General features: G+C 38.3%; 1 protein-coding gene across 1 annotated transcript; it reads right to left on the reverse strand.

Moving 5' to 3' along the window:
• Nucleotides 1-574: 574 nt before the first annotated feature.
• Nucleotides 575-24,180, reverse strand: LOC133532410 (uncharacterized). The gene is made up of 3 exons (XM_061871059.1): nt 24,045-24,180; nt 2,328-4,859; nt 575-688 (listed from the first exon to the last, which is right to left on the reverse strand). The coding sequence occupies exon 2, from the start codon at nt 4,635-4,637 to the stop codon at nt 2,331-2,333; it is 2,307 nt and encodes a 768-aa protein (XP_061727043.1). The 5' UTR covers nt 4,638-4,859; nt 24,045-24,180; the 3' UTR covers nt 575-688; nt 2,328-2,330.
• Nucleotides 24,181-24,925: the final 745 nt, after the last annotated feature.

The following is a 24,925-nucleotide window of genomic DNA, read 5'->3' on the forward strand; positions in this document are numbered from 1 at the left end:
ATAGTAATAATGTACCAATAGATAAATTGATTTAATGCTGAAAATTGCATGTATAATCATAGGTATAAGCCTGAATGTCGTACTATAAAAAATATATTTTAGTTTTTCATTGACTTGCATGACATCTTGTCTCCCGCGATACATGCAGGCCTAGCCTAGTGCGGGGACTCCTGGAAAATCTGTCAACCTAGTTATCCACCAACTCTCCTAGAAACAACTGCTATATACTTTTTCTGTGTCCTTTTTTTGTGCAATAAACATATTTTTATCTTTTATATTTGTGTAAATACGTATAGGGACCGTGCGCGTTGGAGGGTCTGCCATCTTGTGGTCTGAATCGGAACCATAAACATGTACATTTACACGTCACGTGTTTTCTTGTGTATAGTAGGTTCTGCCATCTTGTGGGCTACATCGGAACAATAAACATCAAATTTACGCCTCGCGCCAAAAATCTGACTGCTCCTGTGCTGCCTCCACAGTTCATGCACGCTCCCTAGAAGTTCCAACAAGGTTCATGGTGACGCGCCGCACACGGTATGCATAGAGTTCAAGAGGTTAAGGAAAAAAGATATCAATTATAAAATTATTTATTTCATTTATTAAAATTTCATTGTAAAACGATCGCCTCAGCACTTAATATAGGATTCGTGTAGTAACAGGCCGCGCCGGCGACACACAGGCATAACTGCGAACAGACAGACAGACCGGTTAATACAACGGAACCGGTTTTAAAAATAACGGTAAATACCGGTTTATATTGGTATTACGTACTCCGAACTTACATAAGAACGCGAACGTTTTAAGAACTTTATTGTAATCTAAATAAACCGGTTTATTCGACGAGCGACGAGACGGGCGGCCAGTGGACGGAAATAAAACATAGCACACATACACAGCGTAATTGTGTATGTGTGTTACTTGTCCAGAAAATTTGAACGGTAATGTTCTCAAACGCGGCTTGTGTTATTTCCGTTCACTGCGTGCGGCCGGCCTGGTGGAGTGCCGCGTAAACAAAGACACCGACATAGGAAGAAACCGATTTTTATTGGTCTAAACCGGTTAACCTGACAATAATGCCAATGGATATGTTGTCCTATACACTGATTATTATATTTCTAAATAACGGTTTTACGAAAAAAACTGAAATAAAAGATTTTGCGCCAAGTATATAACGGTAAGGAAATTTAACCGATTTCGGTAAAAACCGGTTATTTTCTTATTAAATAGCGGTTTTAAGAACGAAACAGAAATTATTATTTTTTTTTTTGCCAAGTACATGATATTAGTTTGGAAATTTAACCGGTTTCCGAGCCTCGCGAAGAACACTAAAACGTAACGTACAAGCACTGTACAGTCACCATCAGATATATCGGAGCGTCCAAGTGCTCAGAAATATCTGGACACCCCTCTATTGTAAAGGCGCTAGAGAGCGTGTTCAGATATTTTTGAGCACTCGGCTCCTGCGATATATACGGCTCCTGACCACCGGTCTGGCCTAGTGGGTAGTGACCCTGCCTATGAAGCCGATGGTCCCGGGTTCAAATCCTGGTGAGGGCATGTATTCGTGTGATGAGCATGGATATTTGTTCCTGAGTCATGGTTGTTTTCTATGTATTTAAGTATTTATAAATATTTATATATTATATATATCGTTGTCTAAGTACACTCAACACAAGCCTTATTGAGCTTACTGTGGGACTTAGTCAATTTGTGTAATAATGTCCTAAAAAAAAAAAGTGTTCACTCCATACAACGGTTTAGTTACGAAAAATACTATTATTTTCGTAGTCTACATCTAGCGTCAAGTAGCGGAACTCTCAGTACTGCTTCACGACCTACCAAACCTGCTACCTCCATACCAAAATTCATCTAGATTGATTCAGAAATGTATGCGTGAAGAGGTAACCAGACAGACAGACAGAGCTAATCTCGCATTTATTTTATAGGGACAATATACACGAGGAACCCGAAAGATTTTAACCACGCACTTGGAGCATAAAAGGATTTCGCCAAAAAATATATATTTTTTTGTTTTTTTAATTCAAATGTTTGAACGAATTTGTATATAAAAAGTTATGGTAAATATGGCATTGAAAATGAGTTTTTACGATATTTTTTTTGTAAAACCTAGCTTTATAAAGGTTAGTTTTTACATCTATCAATAAGGATATTTAGACTACGCCCCATAATGACAACATCGCCATCAAAAAGGCGTTTTGCACTAAGTTAAAATAAGATGTTTTTTGTGATCAGGAATACACTGTTAAAATGTTTCAATTTCCTGGTGTTACACCGTGTATACGAATAATCAGTTGTCAACTCACCTCTCACTCATTCCCGGACACATCTAAAGTAACATTAACATAACTGGCCCCCATATTCTCCCGGTGGCGAGGCGACACCACATGCCTCTTGGCGTTCTCAGTCTCCTCCACGTCCGCGTCGCACACCCCACACTTCAGCTTCCCAAACTCGTAGTACACATACTTGTTCCGCCCCAACATGTTTATATTATGCTTCAACTCCAGGTAGAAACGGAACACGTTTTCAGAAGTGGGCTTCTCGGGGAAATGCTCAGCGAACACCAAATGCATCAGCAGGGAGCGAATCGAATTGAAAACCCCTTTGCATGTGACGCAGTTGAAAGAAGCACCTTCGCTGTTAAGGATATAGTTCCCTTTCATGTACACGCTGATTATATCCCCTTTGTTGGCTTTAGTAATAGCTTCGACTAAAGCGTTCTGATGTTGGACACTTGATAAAATATGAGTTATGGCTTCGGAAAGATCAGGGAATGTAGCGTCGCAATATTCACACTTAATCTCCCCAGAGATGGTAACTTTATTGTGATGTAGAAGTTCCTTGTCGACGTTTTGCTCGTAGAGAGCACAACGGATCAACTTAGCGACAGTCTCGATGTGGAGATCGCTTTCAAAATGCTCGACGATAGCGGCGAAGGAAGGCAATGCGATGAATTTGGGGCAAACAGCGCAGACGTAATAGTTGCCGAAGCTGGCATAATACTCAGATGGTCTGCACTGGTTCCTGTACAACAGCTGGAGTTTGTGTGGTGCTGCGTTCCGCAAATGCTTCTTCTGACGAATATGGTTGAAGAGCACCTGTCTAGGGCCTTTTAGAGTCATGTCGCAACAGGAGCAGTAGTTTGCGATCTTTCCGGAAGGCTTGATAAAGTTCTCTATAACGACATGGTCTCTGTTGTTTAAAGGCTTTCCGATGCTGGCAAGGAACTTCGCCCAGTCCAAGCTCTTCGGACCCCATTCGTCAGGAATAGCCCCATCTGGGTTATTAGCCTTTACTTTCCGGAATATCTTGTCAGAAAGCTTTCCTAGATGGTTTTCCTCTAGGAGATGGATCACCGCAGCTTCGATGGAATCTATGGAAGTCTTGCACAGCCCGCAGTTCAGTCCGTTGTTGTCCTCACTAATGCTGTGACTGAATAAAAATTTCTGATTCATCTCTTTAATGTCCTCTATGTTTCTGTTATCTATGGAAGACGGTATGTGCTTGTCAGCTTGGAGGATGGAAGCTAGGTTGTGGATGTGCGATTCGCTGAATACATGATTCAAAACGGAATCGTAACGGAATCTTAGAGTGTAATACTCGCACGCCATGCAGAAAAACGCGCGTTTTCCCGTCCTGTCATCAACTAAAGATAAAAGCTTGTGGTTAAGCAGTAACTTAACAATATAGTTCTCAATAGGTCCGTAGTAACGGTATTTCTTAACTTGATTCTTGTTCGGTTTCTCAGGAGCCTCGTTGTCTTCATTCTCGAAATTTTTGTTTGCGTCAGCAGAGAAATGTTGGTTAACATTGTCTTTAATACTCATAATGATCGGTGCGACAGAGCTCGTGAGAGCGGAGAAGTCCACCTTGTCCTGACAAAGTTTGTCAAATGCCACGTGGTAGAATTTCATCGCGGCGTCAATGCTAGCTTCTGAGTTATCGGGCAAATGTCTAATCAAAGACGCCTCGAGTTTGCTCGAGAACATTCGATCTAATTTCTCAGTAGGCTTGTTGTTCATGATCTGCATCAAATGCGCGGCGATGTCGAGGGACTGCGCCGGTGTCTCACCGCACTCCATGGCCGAGAGCCTGCGAGACATATTCGGCAGTATTATGGGCTCTGCGACATCGATGCTCTCTCGTTTCATAATCTTGGGTTTCGGCATGTGGACCTCCAAGTTGAAATGCTTCTGCAGGGACTCCATAAGCGGCTCCTCGTCGTTCAGCTCTATCTCCACGTTGCAGTCCGTACATATATGCACCTGTTGAGCGCTCTCATCAGTAAAAATCTGTTCCGTCTTAAGCAACTCGGGCACCTCGCTCACCGGAAGACTGTTGAAGCGTTGTCTTTGCAGACTACTCTTCTTCTCAGTCGTAAAGATATACTCCACCTCAACGCCTTCGCGTTTTTGAACGAAAACCTTTCTATGGGTCTCGTTTAAGTTGTTCAGATATTTCAAAATGACGGGACTCTCCTGCGTCAGCGGGTGGTAGATGACGTTTCGGAAATGCACCGCTAGACGCTTGACGTCCGTAAGTTTCCGGAAGGAAAGAACGTTGATATCCTCCATCATTTTGGTGACATCCTCAATGGATCTGTCGGTAGCCATATTGGCTTAAAAGATTAAAAAATAAAAACTGTACAATGATATAGACTTCTTGGAATTTTCTGCCAAGATATGAGTCGTTTAGCTAAAGAGCTAATATGCGGAGCTTGAAGCTTGTTGCCCGTACGTGGCCGAGGTTGCGATGAATTTAAGGTCGGAAGAGATTCGTCTAATTTGGATTTTTTTTAAAGCTGGTTTCTGTGGACTATCACCGCATTTCAGGATCTGGAATGAGAAAAAACCAACATTAGCAATATATCAGCGGCCTCGTTTGAGTTTTGAGAAAAATCCACAAAAATGGAAATGGAGGTGTAATGTACTAGTGTCCGATCGAAATCGAACCTTCGGTTATGCTCTAGATTCAGCCGAAACCAAACCTTCGGCCGAAACATGGTTTATTTGCATGACACTAGTCACTACCAACATTGTAACAAATTTTCAGTATATCCTATATCAGTGCTCTTAACAGGTTAAAGATGGGAGGGGAGGACTCTATCTCTGAGCGTGTTGTCGTTCGCTCCACGGAAAAAAATAAGGAAAACGTGTAAAGAGTGCTAATAAAATCAAAACTATTACGAATATTTGTGAAGAGTGCTGTGAGAACTGTGTTATGTGAAGAAAAAAGTTGCAAAAGTGTGTTAATTACTAAAAAACAGTGAAATAAAATAACAAACGGCTTTGGTCCGTTCAAATTTTACACACACATGGAAACATTTAGTAGTTTGTGACAAATACATTATCCAATTAGCGCATAGAACATTAACTAAACCACTCCCACCACAAGGGCGGATCCACCGTTGTGGGCACGATGGGCATGCCCACAACCCTAATAGGGTGCCGTATTGATTCGCCTAGTAAAATTACGCCGATTTTTGTTTCGCAGACGCTTTGACAGACGACTGTTTGGCAGAATTTCATTACGCAGAGTAGTCAGTTGGCAACTTGGCATAACATTTATAAGCAGATTTACTTTTTGTAGAGTAATCGTTTGGTAACCGTCACAATTACCCGAGAAATCCGTGGTCGAAGAAACACGATAGGTAGAGTGATTTTTTTGTATTAATTAGAAATTCGAGCATGTTAATATCAGCTGACACCTGCTTATTTACAAGAATAGGTAACAATTATTTACTAACATTATAGGGGCAATTGTTTTTAGCTTAACGAGTCTTAGTAACCCGAAACATTTACAAATATTAGTCCAAATTTCTTAAAAATAATGCCAGCTTTGAATTATTAGGCGTAGGAGTTTTTTAGCGTAGATAGATAACTATCTAAATAGGGCTCCATGGACTGCAATAGATTGTTTGCGATTTCCGATACGTTACTTTATACGCCGATAATATGTATGTAGTACCGCAATTGCTAAATTACTATTTAAACTGTTATTTAACTGTCACTTTATTCGAAATTAAATTTAAAAAATGTTACTCTAGTAAAAGTTTTTTAATCGGACAGATTACTGTGCCAAATGAAATTCTTAGGTTACTAATGGATTACCAAGTTTTTTGCTAAATAAGAAAGTAAGAAATAAAGAAAAAAAAGCACCAACCAAAATACCCAAAAGATTAACAAAAGTTTTTGGCTTGATTCTCATTTTCCAAAGAATTTATCGCAAAAGCATAAACACCAAATAATCATTTCCCAACTCAATACATAGCATAAAAATGTTTTGCATCAGAACTTTTTGAAAAAGACTGTTTAGACATTTCCGTATTTAAAAAAAAAATTGTCACCATTTTTATTCCTCGAACTATTTAGTTGCCAAATTTATAGGTACGTAAATCAAATCAAAACATTACAAACCTAACATTTGACAAATAAATTATTTATTTAGTAATTTTTAATACGTTGCTGTCTCTTTTTTATATATAGCAAAAAAATATATCTTTAACTTCAATTAAATAGCAACTTAGCCTAACCACACAGTATTTTTATGCGACAGTTCGTTTTTGTGGGGGTCGCAGCTCTAACCTAACCCGCTTTTCCGGCAACGGTTTGCCTTTCTGGGGGTCGCAGTTCTAACCTAACCTGCTTTTCTAACAAGAGTTCATTATTAAGAGTGTCTCAGTTCTAACCTAGCCCGCTTTTTTGGCAACAGTTCGTTTTTATGTTGTTGTAAAAAATAAATAAAAATAGACTAAACATGTTTGATAAACTAAAAAAATGTCGAAAAATGTTTAAACAGTTTTTAAATCAAGTGAAACATTTTGGTCTAATGAATGTTGTTGAATTATTGTTAGGGAAATGGTAATTTGTTAAATTGAATCTGTCAAATAAGTATATAGGAAAAAAAAATTGAAAAATGTACAGTTTGAAAAAAATTGTTAGGAAATGAAATTTAGTTTCATTTTTTTTTGGTAAAACTAAAACTACCAAAAGTTACATCTAGGTACAAATAAATCCCTATGCAAAACGATGTTCGGCGAAACGTTGTCTGCGAATAAATAATCTACAAAAAATAGGTCGGGGAATCATTAGGTACCCCCTTATAGTCTTGTGACGTAACAGTTTCACGGTCTATTAAGATCGATAGGCTAATGATCGTTCATGAACGACGACGATCATGACTCATGATTGTTCATGAGTGAGTTCGTACTCCGACTCGCACTTGGGTCTCGCATTTTCGGGTGGCTGTGACCACAACCTTTTTTGAGGGCTGGATCCGCGCCTGTCCCACCAAACTTGCAATAATAGAACTCGAAATTCGTCCGTGACGTCACCCGCACGCATGGCCGAACGTAAACACAAGCAGGAAAGTATCAGTTGACCGCCGCTGTGGCGATAGTTCAAATCCTGCGCAACTGAAATTTACTTTTCGCTTCTTATTTTTTGTTTTTATTTTTGGTTTTAATTTTTCATACTAAACTGGACTGTCAATCTATACATGAGAATAACAGCGCCCTCTTGACAATGATCATATATTTCTGGTCGGGCTTTAAATACTACAACCCGTTATAGTTCGTGTCATCCACGATGACGCGCAGATTTGTCAAATCTAACCTTTAAAAACATGACATTACGAGTGAAGGCACGCGTCTTCGTGAATGACACGATCTATACAAATTATATTCGTTATAATAGGTTACTTCAAAACGGTTGTCTTTGGCAAAATACAAACTTATGATTATTTGCACTATTGGGACCGTGCGAAGTGCATGGTGGAGGTAAGTAAAGCGATCCCAGCGCATAAGGTGGTAAAAATTTGAACTAACTGCGGATAGCGTCTTTAACATTTCGTACAATTATATGGCTCGAAATGAAACTTTGATTTAAGATTACTCCTGAAATATTCATTTAAATTGTATGGTGTAAGGGACCAATGTAATCTGTATGAAATGCTTAATATAACTAACATATTTATTTTGATAATTGTTAATAATGTATCCATGTAAATAGCTTTGCAAATGCCACATATTACGTGATCTTTTTATAGAAGTTACGAATATGTATAGTAAGTTATCCTTAAAAGATAGACATTTAACATCGCGGACTTTTTTGTAGACCTCTGAATGAGAAGTAACCCCACCATACATTGTGTTGTTATAGCTCAAACGGATTAGGCAGCGTTTTCGATTAAAGCTCCTAGCCAGCGTGATTTTTTCCGACAACATCGTTATATTTCAAACAATTTACACAAAACCTTAACTAGTTATATACTTAAGCCTTCCTCAAGAATCACTCTATTGATAGATGAAAGTCGTATGAAGATCCGTTCAGTAGTTTTTAGTTTTGGAGTAGTTTTATAAGATGTAGTGAATTGACGTTTTCCCCTAGACTTGCGGACACTAGGTTGCGTGACAGTCGTGCACGCTCCCAATTGCTTGCTATAAACTATTAAATTTTTGTTTATGAATACAACCAATTATTAATGTTGTCTAATAGATGCAGGTCCACCACGTACTCGTACAATCATAGCTGCCATTGAAAAACCACTTTGATAAGCACTGAAGGTTGTGCATTTCGATGTATGGGGTAGGTACTGTGTCCAAAATCTCTCGCACAATGTAGGTGCTAGACAGACGGCTATATAATATATTTGTTTGTATCGTTAGCGTGCTATACTATATCTGTCGGTAATTATCGCTCCGTCTGTGATGGAGTTTATGATTGTTAAAACTAAAGGTTATGATTTCGATGTATGAGTTATTGTGTCTGAAATCACACTTTAAATAATAATAAATATAAATAATATTATAGGACATTATTACACAAATTGACTAAGTCCCACAGTAAGCTCAATAAGGCTTGTGTTGAGGGTACTTAGACAACGATATATATAATATATAAATATTTATAAATACTTAAATACATATAAAACACCCATGACTCAGGAACAAATATCCATGCTCATCACACGAATAAATGCCCTTACCAGGATTTGAACCCAGGACCATCAGCTTCGTAGGCAGGGTCACTACCCACTAGGCCAAACCGGTCGTCAATACTTATATCTTATATCTTTAGTACTTATATCTTTGTAAGTTTGTATGGTTACATGTATCAACACAGTGATTTAAATATGTGAATTTTAAAAGCAAAGACAAACATGGTGAATAATATTCTGATACCTTTGACTACATTACGATCGAGAAAATGCGTTTCGTGCCGTAAAAATATAGCGGGGTGTATGGTAAACTCTTATTACTAGTCATAGCATCGAATAGCGGAATTATCAGTACCGCTACGTGACACTAGATGTCGCAAATGTCGCAACTCACGAAAATTGTATTGCTCAACAATTTACAACTAATATTACAAGCAGAAGGAGTTGAAAATAGAGTTCCAGTTAATCCGGTTATAATATTAGCTGAAAATTGTTGAGTATTAGACTTTTCGTTCGTCGCGACATCTATTGTCAAGTAGCAGTACTGAAAAATCCGCTGCTTGAAGCTAGATGTCGAGTACGAAAATAATAAGCGCTTTGGTGACAAAACTGATGTATGGAGTGAGCATGCTTACTTATTTCTCTATGCTGGAGTGGGGAGTGGATCAACATCGTGTGACAGGGACATCATGATAGTATTGATAGTAATTTATTATGTTGTCCCTGTCACTCGACGTTATCAAAGAGAATTTGAAATAGAGATGTATTATCAAAGAAAAACTTTGTAGCCACAGTAAATTTACTGCCATCTTTACACATTTGACTTTGATCCTCATTATTTCACTAATATGTGTTAAATTTGTTAAATATCAAAAAGTGGCGCCATCTTACCAGGCACTACCCAAAGGTTGTGGCGCCATCGTTCGAAACGACGCCGCCATACCTTTGGCCTTTGATTTATTAGATGTCGCCATTTTTTGATATTTAACAAATTAAGCACATGTCAGTGAAAGATAAGGATCAAAGTCAAATGGTGTTCTAAAAGTTTTAATCATGTGTCGAAAGATGGCAGTAAATTTACTGTGGGTACAAAGTTTTCTTTGACAATCCACCTCTATTTCAAATTCTCTTTGATGTTATATAATCTCACTATCTGAAGGTTGTCTGGAAGAGATCGCTGTTAAGCGATAAGACCGCCTGTTGTTTACCTCTACTTCTGATGCTGTTTTTCCTGTACTGTTTTGTATTTAGGTGTGCAATGAAGAGTATTTGTATCATAGTACAAGGAGTGGGTTATCTTCATACAAACGCACCGCGCGCGGCTTGTATGTGTGCGCCATAGTATCTATGCGGCGCCGCACGCACACTCAAACAAAAGCCCCGACTGGCGCACTGTGGGCTGAAATTCGGCTTTCATTGACATAGAAACCGAAGTTGTTATTATTACGTTTTTTTGATTAAAATAGGTTTTGCCCAGCTTTGTTATAGTAACCTATGAATTTTAGACGATTTGGAATGAAAATTGTGGAGTTACGATTTTTTTTCAAAATAAATGTATGGAGCAGGAACAAGAAATCATCATTACTCAAGAACCGCAAAACAAACCGTAATATCCTCGCAGGTGGTTATACTACGAATTATTTGTGATTTTTTGGCATACTACATATATCCGCCGCGGGTGCGGTTTTTTTTTAAATCATTAATTGTTTCTATGGAAAAAGCACAAAAACCAAATTCAACATTTTAAGATTTTTTGATTGAAATGGGTTTTGCTCAGTGTGTTTGTGCTAAGTTATAAGTTTCACACGATTTGAGTTGAAAATGGTAGAGTTATGTTTTTTTTTTTCAAAAATAATGTATGTAGCCGGAACAAAATATCAAAATATCTCAAGAATCACAACAAATACGGTAATATCCTCGCAGATAGTTATGCTACGAATTATTTGTGATTTTTTGGCATACTACATATATCCGCCACGGGTGCGATATTTTGATATTTTGTTCCGGCTCCATACATTTTTCTGAAAAAAAATCATAACTCTACCATTTTCAACTCAAATCGTGTGAAACTTATAACTTAGCATAAACACACTGAGCAAAACCCATTTCAATCAAAAAAATCTTAAAATGTTGAATTTGGTTTTTGTGCTTTTTCCATAGAAACAATTAAAGATTTAAAAAAAAAACCGCACCCGTGGCGGATATATGTAGTATGCCAAAAAATCACAAATAATTCGTAGTATAACCACCTGCGAGGATATTACAGTTTGTTTTGCGGTTCTTGAGTAATGATGATTTCTTGTTCCTGCTCCATACATATATTTTGAAAAAAAATTGTAACTCCACAATTTTCATTCCAAATCGTCTAAAATTCATAGGTTACTATAACAATGCTGGGCAAAACCTATTTTATTCAAAAAAACGTAAAAATAACAACTTCGGTTTCTATGTCAATGAAAGCCGAATTTCAGCCCACAGTGTGGCGCACTGAGATAAGGGTCGAGATTTTGTTTGAGTGTGCGTGCGGCGACGCATAGATACTATGGCGCACACATACAAGCCGCGCGCGGTGCGTTATATGAAGATACTACTACTACCCCACTCTTTGTACTATGTTTGTATTGTATTGTATATTTCGCAACCACCTCCACACCATAAGGTTATCTTTTACCTTTATGGCACGGAACCCTAAAAACAAGCGGAGCGAAAGTTATAATATCATAGAATACAGACTTTTCTAGGGTTCCACAACAAATAACAATTAAGACCATTGTAATCCATGTGTATTTAACTTCACTAAATCATGTGTATTTAACTTCACTAAATTACGGAATTTTTAAATGCTTTTATATCTAAAAAATGCCCTCCTATATTTTATTGTGTTATAAAAATTAAGATAAACTCGATTACCAGACTGATAAGTAAATCGTAGTGATATCTAAGAGATAATATATCCAATTAAATGCACATTCATCATTGGCCTTTGAGTCTATTACAGACTATTCAAACAGTGTCAGGTAGGGCGGCAGCGCTTTTCATGGCTGTGTAGGCCAATACGGGAGCGGCAAACACGACCACAAGCCAGGCAGGTGTAGTATGTCCGTGGCGAACAGGTGTCGGGCTGATGACGCTTGGCTCGCTTACTAGCAAGTGTCTTAAACCAAGCCTCATCATGGATTTTACGTCCGTCGAACACCAGTTTGCGCCACTTATCTCTGTCCTCGGCAAGCTCCTCCCATTTATGAACAGGGATGTTGAAGGCGTGCATGTCTCGCTTGGCGCAGTCCTTATGCCGTAACATAGGCCGACCGACGCTTCTCTTGGCATCAGCTATGGCGCCAAGTAAAACACGCCGCGGCAAACGAGAAGGTTGCATTCGATGCACATGCCCCAGCCAACGTAAGCGTCTCTGCTTTAGCAGCGCAAAGAGGCTGGGTAGCTGAGCAATCTCCAGAACCCTCTCGTTCGTAACCTTGTCCTTCCAATTTATATCTAAAATGTTCCGGATGCAGCGCATGTGGAAAGCGTTGAGACGACGCTCGTGCTTGGCGTACGATGTCCAAGTCTCAGCCCCATACAAGAGTATGCTCAGGATGCACGTTTGGTAAACGATCATCTTGGTTTTCCTAGTTAGATGTTTATTTTGCCATACTCTTGTACTCAACTTCCCAAACATCGTCGCGGCTTTTCCGATTCGAACGTCGATTTCCGCATCCGGTGAGAGATTACTAGTCACCGTCGACCCGAGGTAACAAAACTTTTCGACTGACTCCAGCGGGGCGCCATCCAACACGATCGTCGGTATTTCCGCACACCCTTGAGCCAATACAACAGTTTTCCGGGGATTGATGGACATAGAGAACAGATCACAGGCCCGAGAAAATTTGTCCATAATAGTTTGAAGCTCAAACTGTGATGTGGCGATGAAGGCTGCGTCGTCAGCAAAGAGCAAGTTGTCAACGAATAAATTGTCTCGTTTTCGCTTAGACTTTAGAAGGGAAACGTTGTAAAGTTTCCCATCGGCCCTTGTATGCAGATGGATACCCTGTTGGTCGTCACCGAAAGCAGTTTTTAGCAGCAACGAGAAGAATATACCAAACAGGGTAGGGGCCAGTACGCAGCCTTGCCGAACGCCTCGACGCATAGGGAACGGGTCAGACACGGTACCGTCGAACACCACTGCACCTTGCATACCTTCGTGAAAGGACTTCACAAGATTCACGAGATTTGGTGGGCATCCGATGTGTTCCAATACAGAATAAAGCCCTTCTCGGCTAACTGTGTCGAAGGCCTTATTTAGGTCAACGAATGCGACAACCAAAGGTGTTTTCTGTTCTCTACATTTTTCTTGGATTTGCCGAAGTGTAAAGATCATATCCGTTGTGGAACGCTGGGCACGGAATCCACACTGACTTTCGGGATATACGCGATCGGCAAGTTGCTGTAGTCTTGATAGTACTACCCGACCGAATAACTTGCCCACGATACTAAGGAGGGAAATGCCTCGGTAATTGTTGCAATCACCGCGGTCTCCCCTCCCTTTGTAAAGTGTGACGATATTAGCATCGCGCATATCCTGTGGGAATTTTCCCTCCTCCCAGCATTTCCGCAACAGACTATGCAGAATCGGACCCACACACTCGAGCCTTATGATGTCGGCTTGAGTACCGTCATTGCCTGGACTCTTTCCACGTTTCAGCTGCTTTATAGCCTTATGAAATTCCTCTACAGAGGGTGGTACATCTAGTTCGAACCAAGTTGCTAGCTTTGGCGTATGTACTAAGGCCATTGAGTCAATAGCAATTGGATTCGAATAGAGTTCGGTGTAATGTTCCACCCATCGCTTGAGTTGACGGCAGCTATCAGTTATGATAGTGCCATCCACTTCTTTGAGAGGGGCTGTCTTTTTAGGCACAGGACCTAGAACCTGCTTGATGCCCGAATAAACACCGCTGAAGTTACCGGCGTCGACGCACTTTTGGATATTTGTGCACACATTCGTCCAGTACACGTTTGCGAAGTGTCGTGCATTGCGCTGCAACGTCGACGTGGCGTTTTTAAGGTTTTCCCGAGTTTCCGGTGTAGGTCTCATGCGGTGTTTTAGTGCAGCTTCGCGCTTGTAGTCGACCAAAGGTTTTAAATGCTCTGCATTTTCAGCAAACCAATCCTGGGTTTTTATTTCCCGATAGCCGAAAACTGAGCCCGCAGTGTCCGTCAGCAACGATCTGACACTCCTCCACGTGTCATCTGCTTGTGCATTCTCACTCCAGGTTGACTGCGCGCTTCTTACCAACTCCTCAAATTTACTGACCAGTTCGTCATTTCTGGTATTAAAAACATTAAGTTTCTTCTTACCAGAAGGTCTGGACGAATGGATTTTCTTGTGAGTGAAGGCAACACGCGCCACTACCAAGGAGTGATCGGTGTCACATTCTGCACTGTGAAAAGTTCTGGTGTGGAGTGTCTCGCGGAGGTGTCTCCTTCTGGAGAGGATCATGTCCAGCTGATGCCAATGACCCGAGCGAGGGTGTTTCCATGAAGCTTGGCGAGATAGTTTGCCCTTAAAGTATGTATTGGTGACGCACAGTAGGTTCCTAGAACAAAACTCTAGCAAGCGCTGACCATTTTCGTTTTGTTTACCAATACCGTGTTCACCAATACAATCAAGCCACGGAACACGGTCTTGACCGACTCTAGCATTAAAATCGCCTAATACGTACAAGCGATCGGAAGATTTTACCCTACGCACAGTTTCATGGAGCTGCTCGTAAAATCGGTCCTTGGCCTCATCCGCTGATGTTAGTGTTGGAGCGTACGCGGAGATAAGTGTAATGTAGCCGCTGTTTGTGTTAACTCGCAACATCATGATACGCTCAGAGACCCCAAGAGGCTTTTCGATTGCTTTAAGCAGATCGCTGCGAACGGCGAAGCCAACACCGTGCTCACGAACAGCATCAGTCCCCTTACCCCTCCAAAAGAAGGTGTATTGTGCCTCACGCAGTGAACCTTCATCAGGTAGCCTGGTTTCTTGCAGGGCTGCTATTGATATATTTAGCCTATGTAATTCCATGCTGATTACAGCAGTCTTACGCAGGTCGCATGCGTTGCTGTTACTAGAGCCTCCCACGGTGTCCGGAAGGCCTGTCCTCATGGTCCTCAATGCACATTACGAGGACAAATAATCAGTGATTTTACGGCAATGAATTATTATTCGTTTATCTAAAGAATATATTATGTATGTAGTTTCGAGGGCGGTTCCGAAAATTTCTAGCTACGACTTCACTTGATTAATATAGTAGTAGTAAGTTACGTCAGAATTATTATTATGATCTTGTATATCTGATTAAATTGCCATATTTAGATTTTATCAGAAAATAATACAGGTTGTTTATTTAGGCACCTGCAATAATTCACGGGGTGAATATATAGGTCATACTGAGCAACTTTTACTATGGACCCACGCCATTTTTGAAAATGGTAAAAAAAATTAAAAAAAGTCTACCTACTCGTATCCACAATCCATAATAATACATAATATAAATGCGAAAGTTACTGTGTCTGTCTGTCTTTGTGTCTATTAGCACTTTACGCTTAAACCGTTGGACTAGACCCTTAGGCCGGTTGTAGAAGTCCGGTGGTTTCGCCGGACAATTGTCCGGGTTCGGCGACGATGTCTGGTTTTCTTGGGTGTAGCTGTCGGTAGCCATGTACAAAACCGGATGTAGTCGCGTAACACGGTCCGGTTTCCGGGGAAAACACCGGACATCTACAACCGGCCTTAGAGCAACACCGGCTTCCGACATGTCGGATGGGAGCGATATCTTACCGCGCAAATCGTTATGCTATTTTTTGCGGGAAACGTGCACACAGTCGCACTTTTCACTCACTACATACAAAATCCAATCTATAATGACGACACAAATACATTTGACGACCGGTCTGGCTTAGTGGGTAGTGACCCTGCCTATGAAGCCGATGGTCCTGGGTCAAATCCTGGTAAGGGCATTTATACGTGTGATGAGCACGGATATTTGTTCCTGAGTCATGGGTGTTTTCTATGTATTTAAGTATTTATAAATATTATATATATCATTGTCTAAGTACCCTCAACACAAGCCTTATTGAGCATACTGTGGGACTTAGTCAAATTGTGTAATAATGTCCTATAATATTTATTTATTATTTTATACATAGCAAACCGGGCGTGGGCCAAAGGTCGAAACGATGCCGCCATACCTATGGCCTTTGATCTATTAGATGGCGCCACTTTTTGATATTTATCAAATTTAACACATATCAGTGAAAGAATAAGAATCAAAGTCAAATGGCGTTCTAAAAGTTTTAATCATGTGTCGTAAGATTCCAGTAAATTTACTGTGGCTACAAAGTTTTCTTTGACGTGGATTGTCATCACTACTCTCTCTCAAATTCTGTGACTCTCTGTGAATAATAATGAATTATATAATCTGCCCAAAAAGGTGTTCAATCTAGATTAGATACCAAGTTATCTAGGCCCCAGCAGGTACGACAGTTGTTTGTGTAGCACATCGCACCGCGTGGCAAGCGCGACAGACATCTGACGTATTATGCCAAGGGCACCCTAGTAAACAATGTACAATACAATAAAATTGTACAGACGAGTTCATAAATATGTATACATTTCTTCACCTTAATCCATTGCAATAAGGTGAAAACATGTATACATATTTATGAACTCAACTGAAGTGTATTTGGAGTATCTTAAGAATTATATATGTAGAATGACGCTTAGGGAAGATCGTTGAAGTGTGCAAAAGGGAAGGCATGACGTAATGAGGGCGAAAGAGACAACCAGCAAATTCAAAAAAGAGACTGGAATTTACGAAAGGCTGCATTCAGGATATACAGTGCGTTAGAATTAGAACAAGCTAAGTTGGTAGCGATTTTGATAGCCCAGACTGTGCAAGTGTTATTTAAACGTCGTTATAATTTCATAGAAATTTGACGTTTAAAATAACACTCGCACAATCAGTATTAGATATGGAGGTACGACATTTTTTTTTTCTTTTTTTAGGTTTTTTTTTTCAGTTATTTAAAGACTGCTTTATTTGCATAGGTAGGCTTTAAGCTTAATAATAATTTAAAAGTGGAAAAATGTACTGTCTTGCGTGAGACTTGAACTCACGACCACTGGAATCACTAGATCGCTAGCCCAGTACTCTGCCAAAACAAATATTTCACCCATATGGGCCTTTCAGGGAGGCACCATAATGGTCGTGAGTTCAAGTCTCGCCAAAGACAGTAATTTTTTCCACTTTTTAACTTATTTGTAAGCTTAATAGCATCGTTCGCAGACGGTTCTGCTTGATTTGGTTTGAACAAGCCAGTGCCGAATGCCGAATTGTTTAAAAGATATTTAAAAAAAAATCGGTAAAAAATGTTTTTTTTTTTTATTCACTATTTCGGCTATAACTTTTTTCGTTTTTGACTTTTTTTGCACCTTACATCTCTCGTTAATAAGCGTCTTTTGATATTTTTTGGATATCATATCTTCTCAACTCTCTGAGATATAAGGGGATCGAACTTTTTCGTGAAATCGTAGCCTACACTGGAGCGAAAGAACAGTCCATTTCGATGCTAGTGCGGAAAGTATGTCATTACTTCACGAGTACCGAGATATCTTGCCACGAGCCGTAGGCGAGTGGGAAGATTCGGGACGAAAGAAGAATGACATTTCCGCACGTGTATAATAAAACAGTTGCGAAAAAATAAGAAAAACAACAAGTATTTTTTTATGCATATTCTATAAGACAAACAATTGTAAATAAAACATTGTACTACTATTACCAAAGTATCGTTATTTTAAATTATTTGCGTATATTTAAATTGTATAAAAACAATATCCAATGTTACCTTAGGAAACTTAAAACATGATTGCAGTAAGAAAAAACGCCTCTTCTTTGACAGGTGTTTCGGCAGCTATTCCGTTCCATTCAGACAACTTATTAACAACTGTTTTTCAATATTAAAAAATAAACGTGTTTAAATTATGAAGAGGTAAGGTAATAAAATATATAAAAAATATATATGTTTATTATTCATATATTAACAGTAGGTTTTTATGTTGATTGACACTTTTAAAGGAAACTAAAATTAACAGTCATCAATAAGTAGTCATGAATTGGAACAAGTATAAATTAAAAAAAATGGAAAAGTGAAAAGCACTAGTTCGCGAAATCCAACTTTCCGCACGCTAAAGTAGCACTTCTTGAGCAACTGTATTAAAAAGATCCAATGTCAAAATGAACAACATGCATGAATTGAAGCCACAAAGACACGGCCATTATACATTTTCCTGTTTTGAACTGCTAATATTAAAATAGTTAATGGTTAACTTATTATTTTTACATATGACGTGCATTATTTGTACATAAAATATATATATGTACATATATTAACGCCCTCCGTAGCCCGTTGGTAGTAACCCTGCATACGAAGCTGGAGATCCCGAGTTCGAATCCCGATCAGAGCATTTATTTGTGAGGCTGTATGTTCGTGAGAACTCAAAAACTACTGAACGGATTTTCATGCGGTTTTCACCTATCAATAGTGATTCTTGAGGAAGGTTTAGGTGTATAATTTGTTAAGGTTCTACCCGTGCCAAGCCGGGGCATGTCGCTCGTAAGTATATACGTAATTATATATATATCTAATCTATCTACTATATATTTCGTCGCTTCGTCTAGTACCTATACCTACCCACAAAACAAGCCTCATTGACCTTATTGTGGGAAAACAAGTTGGTCGATTTGTGTAAGATTGTCTATAGATATTCAAGAAATTCTCTATTTTGAGTAGTCATTATTGTATATAAAACATTGACATATATCTAAGGACGAGCCTTACGGGCACTAAGAATGGTGCTAGTTCAGCGGTGTCACTCACGAATTCGAGCCAATCGTGCAGTCTAACGCAACTAGTTGCGACCAATCGCGCGCGTGATGCGAACTCATCGACAAATCCCGTTGTGGCGTTAGGCTGCACGATTGACTCGAATTCATGTGCGTGACACCGCTGTACTGGCCCTATTCTTATAGCCCGTAAGGCCCGTCCATAGATATATATCAATAATATAAAATGATTATTCATTATATAATATACTTTGTTTGTACACCTGCAAAGGGCGAGTTTTGGTGAGACCAATGTATTGAAAAATAACTAGTCCATACCTTCGATGTGACAAAATTCTCACAAACAATGAAAAATATGATTATACAGCTGTGTACAATATACCATAATAGCAGACGATAAGAAAATGAAAATGATGGGATTGCCATAACTTTAGAATTTAGATCAACCATATTGAAAGTAAATAAATAATCTGAATCATGACAACTGGCCTTTTTACTTCCTATGCCCGATTTTTATAATTTTATAACCTCAAAAGTAGTGGTAACTTTTTTTCTCCAAAGTTTAATCTGAGTTACTATGCACTGAATTATAGTGTCGTTTAAATATAGTTCTACAGCAATATTAGATATCATAGGAACCCTAGCGTTTCGGAAAAAAAAGTTAATTACCACTTTTGAGGTTAGAAAAATTCTAATCTAAAAAAACAGTGTATAGCGGCAGTTCTTAATTCTGGAAAACCCAATTTATGATTGTGGAAAATTATTTCAATTTAGTATCTTGCCCATTATTTTCAATTGAAGCTCTACATAAACCCCTCTCATCCATTAACCCCATTATTCATAAAACTTACGGACCTGATTTAGTTAAATTATGTTTTATCCCTTTCTAGCAAATACACAAGTCAAAATGACAGATAAGGACAAACGATTCATAGCTAATTCAGGCCAGTAACGCGTTTATGAAAAAGGCCATAAAAATTTAACTTTTCCATAAGATGCTTCTTGCCTCGCATAGCTTAAGAGGCTGTCAATACCTAAAGCGCGAACACTGTCTATTTGTATCGGAGTAAATGAGATAGCACTGTCGCATGTTACTGGGCCTGGGCAAGGGAATAATAAGAAAGATATTTAAATTAAAAAAAGTGGATTATTAGTGTAATATTTTACTCAATAGTGGTTTAGATATAAATGTTTTGAAATTGTGATTTTTAATTGCAGACCCATAAGTCAAAACAATAAAGACATAAAACCGTTTAATTGTGATTTTAAGACCAATCTTTGCAATTATTTTCTATCGAGCCGTTTTCGTTCAATCATGTATCGAGTACAACCAAGGTCTTTGAAATATAATTAATATGAACATTATATTTTTCTTACTTGACTAAAACAAATAGTCTTTCTTAAAAAACTGTTTAAGTAACATCAATTTCAAGGACATTGGGTGTTGACAGCCTCTTAACTGTGGAATGACCTGTCGCCTGCGGTATTTCTGGACCAATAAGACCTTCAAAACTTCATGAAAAAAATGTACTCTCATCCTTAAGGCCGACAAGATAATCTTCCTCACATAGTGTACATAATTCAGAAATTTTGTTGTTGATATTTTTTATTTAACACCACATTGAAAAATGTTTACAGGCAATGCTACAAAACATTACAAGCCTTAAAATGAAACTTAATTAGGCACAAATTTATGTTGACATGTAGGTATAAAAAACTTTCAAAATTATGATGCTAAAAAGGAGCGAACCTCAGCATGTGTTGCAGCAGGCTTACCTCCTACAACGCTGGTTTTCAGGCCGACCCTTCGTACAATACGAATTTGCTTGCTGCTTGTCGGAAACTGTATGGCTATTTGTCCAACTAAGTACTTGGTTTGTTTGCTTTCTTGAGGCTCTAATGATACTGCCACCCACAATAAATCATGACTGTCAATAACATATTTTTAGAAATTATTTACTCAAGTACTTCTTGTATAAATTAACTAAAATATAAATATTACTGTATATCTCACCAACATGAGAGAACCGTTGAGCTAAATAATGGTACAAATATCTAAGGTATCTAAAAAAAATTTTATTTATTTGCATGGAGGGCTGGCCAACGTGGACCTGCCCCATAAAAAAAATTTACCACGCCAAAAATAGTTTTGCCTACTTTTCCCTAAACAGAACACGATACCGAATATGCTCTTAAACGTGTATCCACTATTTATGTTACACCTTGTATATGACATCCCCAAAAATATATGTGATAAACAACAAATGCTCTTACCGGGATTCAAACCCGGGACCTCATGCTTTGTAGGCAGAGTCACTACCAACTAGGCTAGAAGGCTGTTGTCGTAGCGCAAATGTTTGGCATCTTGACTAGGCCCCCAGTACTGAACTAACACATTAAAATTACATTCAGGAAATAAATAAGGATAAATAACAGAAATATTACCGCATGGTAAAAAACAACAGCACTAGTTTACATAATAATAATAAAATTTACTGTTCACTTTTTCTACAATAGTCCCAATGTCTGCTGCGACCGGTTCATGGGTATCTATTGTTGCACCTGTGAACGGGTTCCAGCAGGCGTTCTACATGACATTAAATCTCTCCAAGGGGGCTCTACGTGTTGGATCTATATCCCCACGCAAGCCTATCAAAAGACCGGGATTTATAAGCCCGTGAAATCCAAGGAGATACAAATAAAATTATAATTTAAAGTGTTCAACTAATAATACACAAACAATGGACAAAATCTGAATCAATCTCATAAAACTGTCTCCAAATGTATGTGTTTTGGATTGCATATAACCCTATTAGTTCAGAACCAAGGGTAATTACTCCCCTGGGGGTTAATTAACTATTCTATCATTGTAATTTAGAGTTCAGTTCATACTTAAATTATTACATTAATTGTTTAAAATAATTTTGAATCTGTTTTTTTACACTATGTCAGTGGCAAACAAGCATACGGCCCGCCTGATCGTAAGCAGTCTCCGTAGCCTACAACTCCAGAGGAGTTACATGCATATTGCCAACCCTAACACTCCACACCCTCGTTGATCTCTGGCAATCTTACTCACCGGCAGGAACACAACACTATGTGTAGGGTCTAGTGTTATTTGGCTGCGGTTTTCTGTAAGGTGGAGCAGGGATCGGAACCGGTTTTTTGGAAAAATCTTGAAATAAACATATATTTCGGTTTATTTTATACTCCAAATATAGGACTCGGTTGTGTTTTTAGATAACGACTTCGTATTATGCGATTGCCCAATTAGAAATGAAATAATTAACAAAGAACGAAAAAATACCGTTTTCGTTCCCATACAAAAAATACCGGTTTTCGATCCCTGGGTGGAGGAACTTCCCCAGTTGGGCTCTGCTCTAGATCTGGAATGACATCTGCTGTGCTTTGCCCTACCACACAAAGCGAGATGACATTCACAGTGCCCATACCTCTCTTTTGGACGTAGTTTAAGGACATACCCAGGTCCAGCTGGGTAAAATCAGACTGCTTGATAGGTCACAAAAGTAACAACTTAGGAACCACTATAACCATTTCTTAAAAATCATTCATTAAAAAAAAAAACATTCATTTTTTGAATGGCTCTGTGAGCTGTAGAGGCTCTATGGCTCGCGAGGATAGATTTTAAACTGAAAAAATATGAATCCGCCATTTTGAAAAAATCATCAAACCTGCTCATAAAATTTCATGAGTATTGGTTAAGAATTCCGACCTGTTTAGAACATAGACACTTACACCAAAATATGGGACAATCTTATACTAACGGTTCTGTGAGCTACAGACCTCGCGAGCAAAGCAAAACGGAATAAATGTATGGCTCCGCCATTTCGAAACAAATCCAAAAACTGAATTGACAAAAAAGTCTGTTTGATTAATTGATTATTGAACCTGCTTACAAAATTTTACGAAAATCGGTTGACAGTCGCGATCTGTAGAGGACATCCAGAAATATGAAAGCATTTTTGCCCAAGCTGAAACGAAGACCTTAATGCTTGGTCAGCAAATCAACCTACATATTTGTATGATTTGATGTACATATATATTTTTAAATCAAATTTTCATAAAGAAAAGTACTTACTGTATGTAATTACATGATTTCTACAGTAATTTAAATTGTATTTTTTTATGCATGTTAATTGGGAGAATCAACTTTTTAGAGTCACTCGTTGCCATGGTTACGATTAGTTGTCCAGGGGACGAAAGTTAATTGAAATACTGATTTTATGGTACTTAAATGTATTAAACTTGCGTTTTTGTGGTCGTTATAACCAATGTCCATAATGGGCCCCCTACTAAGCATGTTAATAGAACGGCATACAACGTCTCTTCAAACAAACTGTGCCACTGTTGTCCAAGGGACAGGGTAACAAAACAAATTGTCTTTGTCTTAAGCACCCAAAAGAAAGGGATGAGTATAATTTTCCTAGTTCTTACTGACTGACAATTATGTTTGCCAGGCTATAAACACACTTATACAATTAAGGAAATTTGTCAATTGAATATAATATTGTTTCCGCGTGGCATTTTCCGTAATGTAATTATAATAAATATTTTTGTACTTAATTGCACATATCTGTCTAAAATAATCAATTATAATAATATTATGAAATAAATCTAAGACAAATGAAATTCACTCTACTCAGAATTAGCATATCTAAACAAGGCATACATTTTTTTTTAAACTTAGCATAACAAATGAGGTTATTCAACCTACTTACTTAATTTTCCTCTAAGTTGGTACAGAACAAGAATATACACTTGTTTTCAAATCAATATTTTATGGTTGAAAAACAGTAAATTATACAAAAAACACGGGCGAAGCCACTTGCACGTTGGTAATGTATGCGACAAGAATGTATTTACATGAAAAAAAATGGAATTTACACTCTTTCTATCGTGTTTTCTTAATCTAGATATGTGAAAGAGATTACACGAAAACAATGTTTTAAAGGGCAAAAACTGATTGTAAGGCCACAATCCCATCATTTATAACATAAACGCATAACGGACACTGTTACATTTAGCACCGAAACTGGTAAACAACGATAATTCATAAAATAAATACATTCCAAAAGTTAGGTTAGAATGACTTAGCAGTGTGCAAATTTGGTGGACATTTCCATGTTTATACATTTAAAATGACGGGGAATATTGAACAGGCACTGTATTTACCTTTAGATCTTGATTTTGTGCATGGCAGCAGGTACCGCCTTTACTTTTGTACGGGCACTCGGTGACAGTCGGAGGGTGACATGACAGTACAGTGACAACGGGCAACGTGATAAACCGCAATGCGGCGGGTGGCGGGGAAATTATGATTACCCCAAAAATGGGGTAAACTTTTTTTTAATGACGCATTTTATGTAGCATTTTTACGTTATGACATTTTTTAAATAATTCCTCTAACTGTATACAAACATTACCAGTATTTTACCCTAAAAATGTGCCGTAACAACGAAGTGAACTTAGAATGAGACAAAAGAGGTATGACAGTAGCAGGGCCACGCTATTTATTTATTTACACACAAGCTACGCATTTGGTCTACATTTATCACGGCGCCACCACACCGTCTCTACCAAAGTCTTATTTGTCTGTTTTATACCTGTTGTGTACTGTTTAGTTTTAAGTTTTTTTATTGTATACCATGTAAGCGTGTTGGTGAAATATTGTTAGCTTATATGTGGGATATAAAATGATGATGATGATACATTTCTTCTAGTACCTATAATGTACTCAGTAAAATGTGTAAATTATAAAGTCTCGTTTTATAGCCGGTCAAACAATTTCGTTAGTAGAAAAAGGCGCTAAATTTGAAATTTTCTAAGGGACGATTACCCTTCGTGGATACATTTTTAAATTTCCCGCTTTTTTCTACTGACGGAAATACAAGCTATTACCACGGATTATATAATAGTTCTTACGAACAGATACTTATCTCTCAAAGAAAACGCAAATACCTACCGTTTTAATACCTACACAAAAATACAATGGAGTGACCTTTAACTAGGGTTGCTAACGCTTAGAAATAATTTTACAAATAAGTACCTACTTA

This window comes from Cydia pomonella, chromosome 27, assembly GCF_033807575.1.
Source record: "Cydia pomonella isolate Wapato2018A chromosome 27, ilCydPomo1, whole genome shotgun sequence".
In the NCBI taxonomy this organism is placed as follows: domain Eukaryota; kingdom Metazoa; phylum Arthropoda; class Insecta; order Lepidoptera; family Tortricidae; genus Cydia; species Cydia pomonella.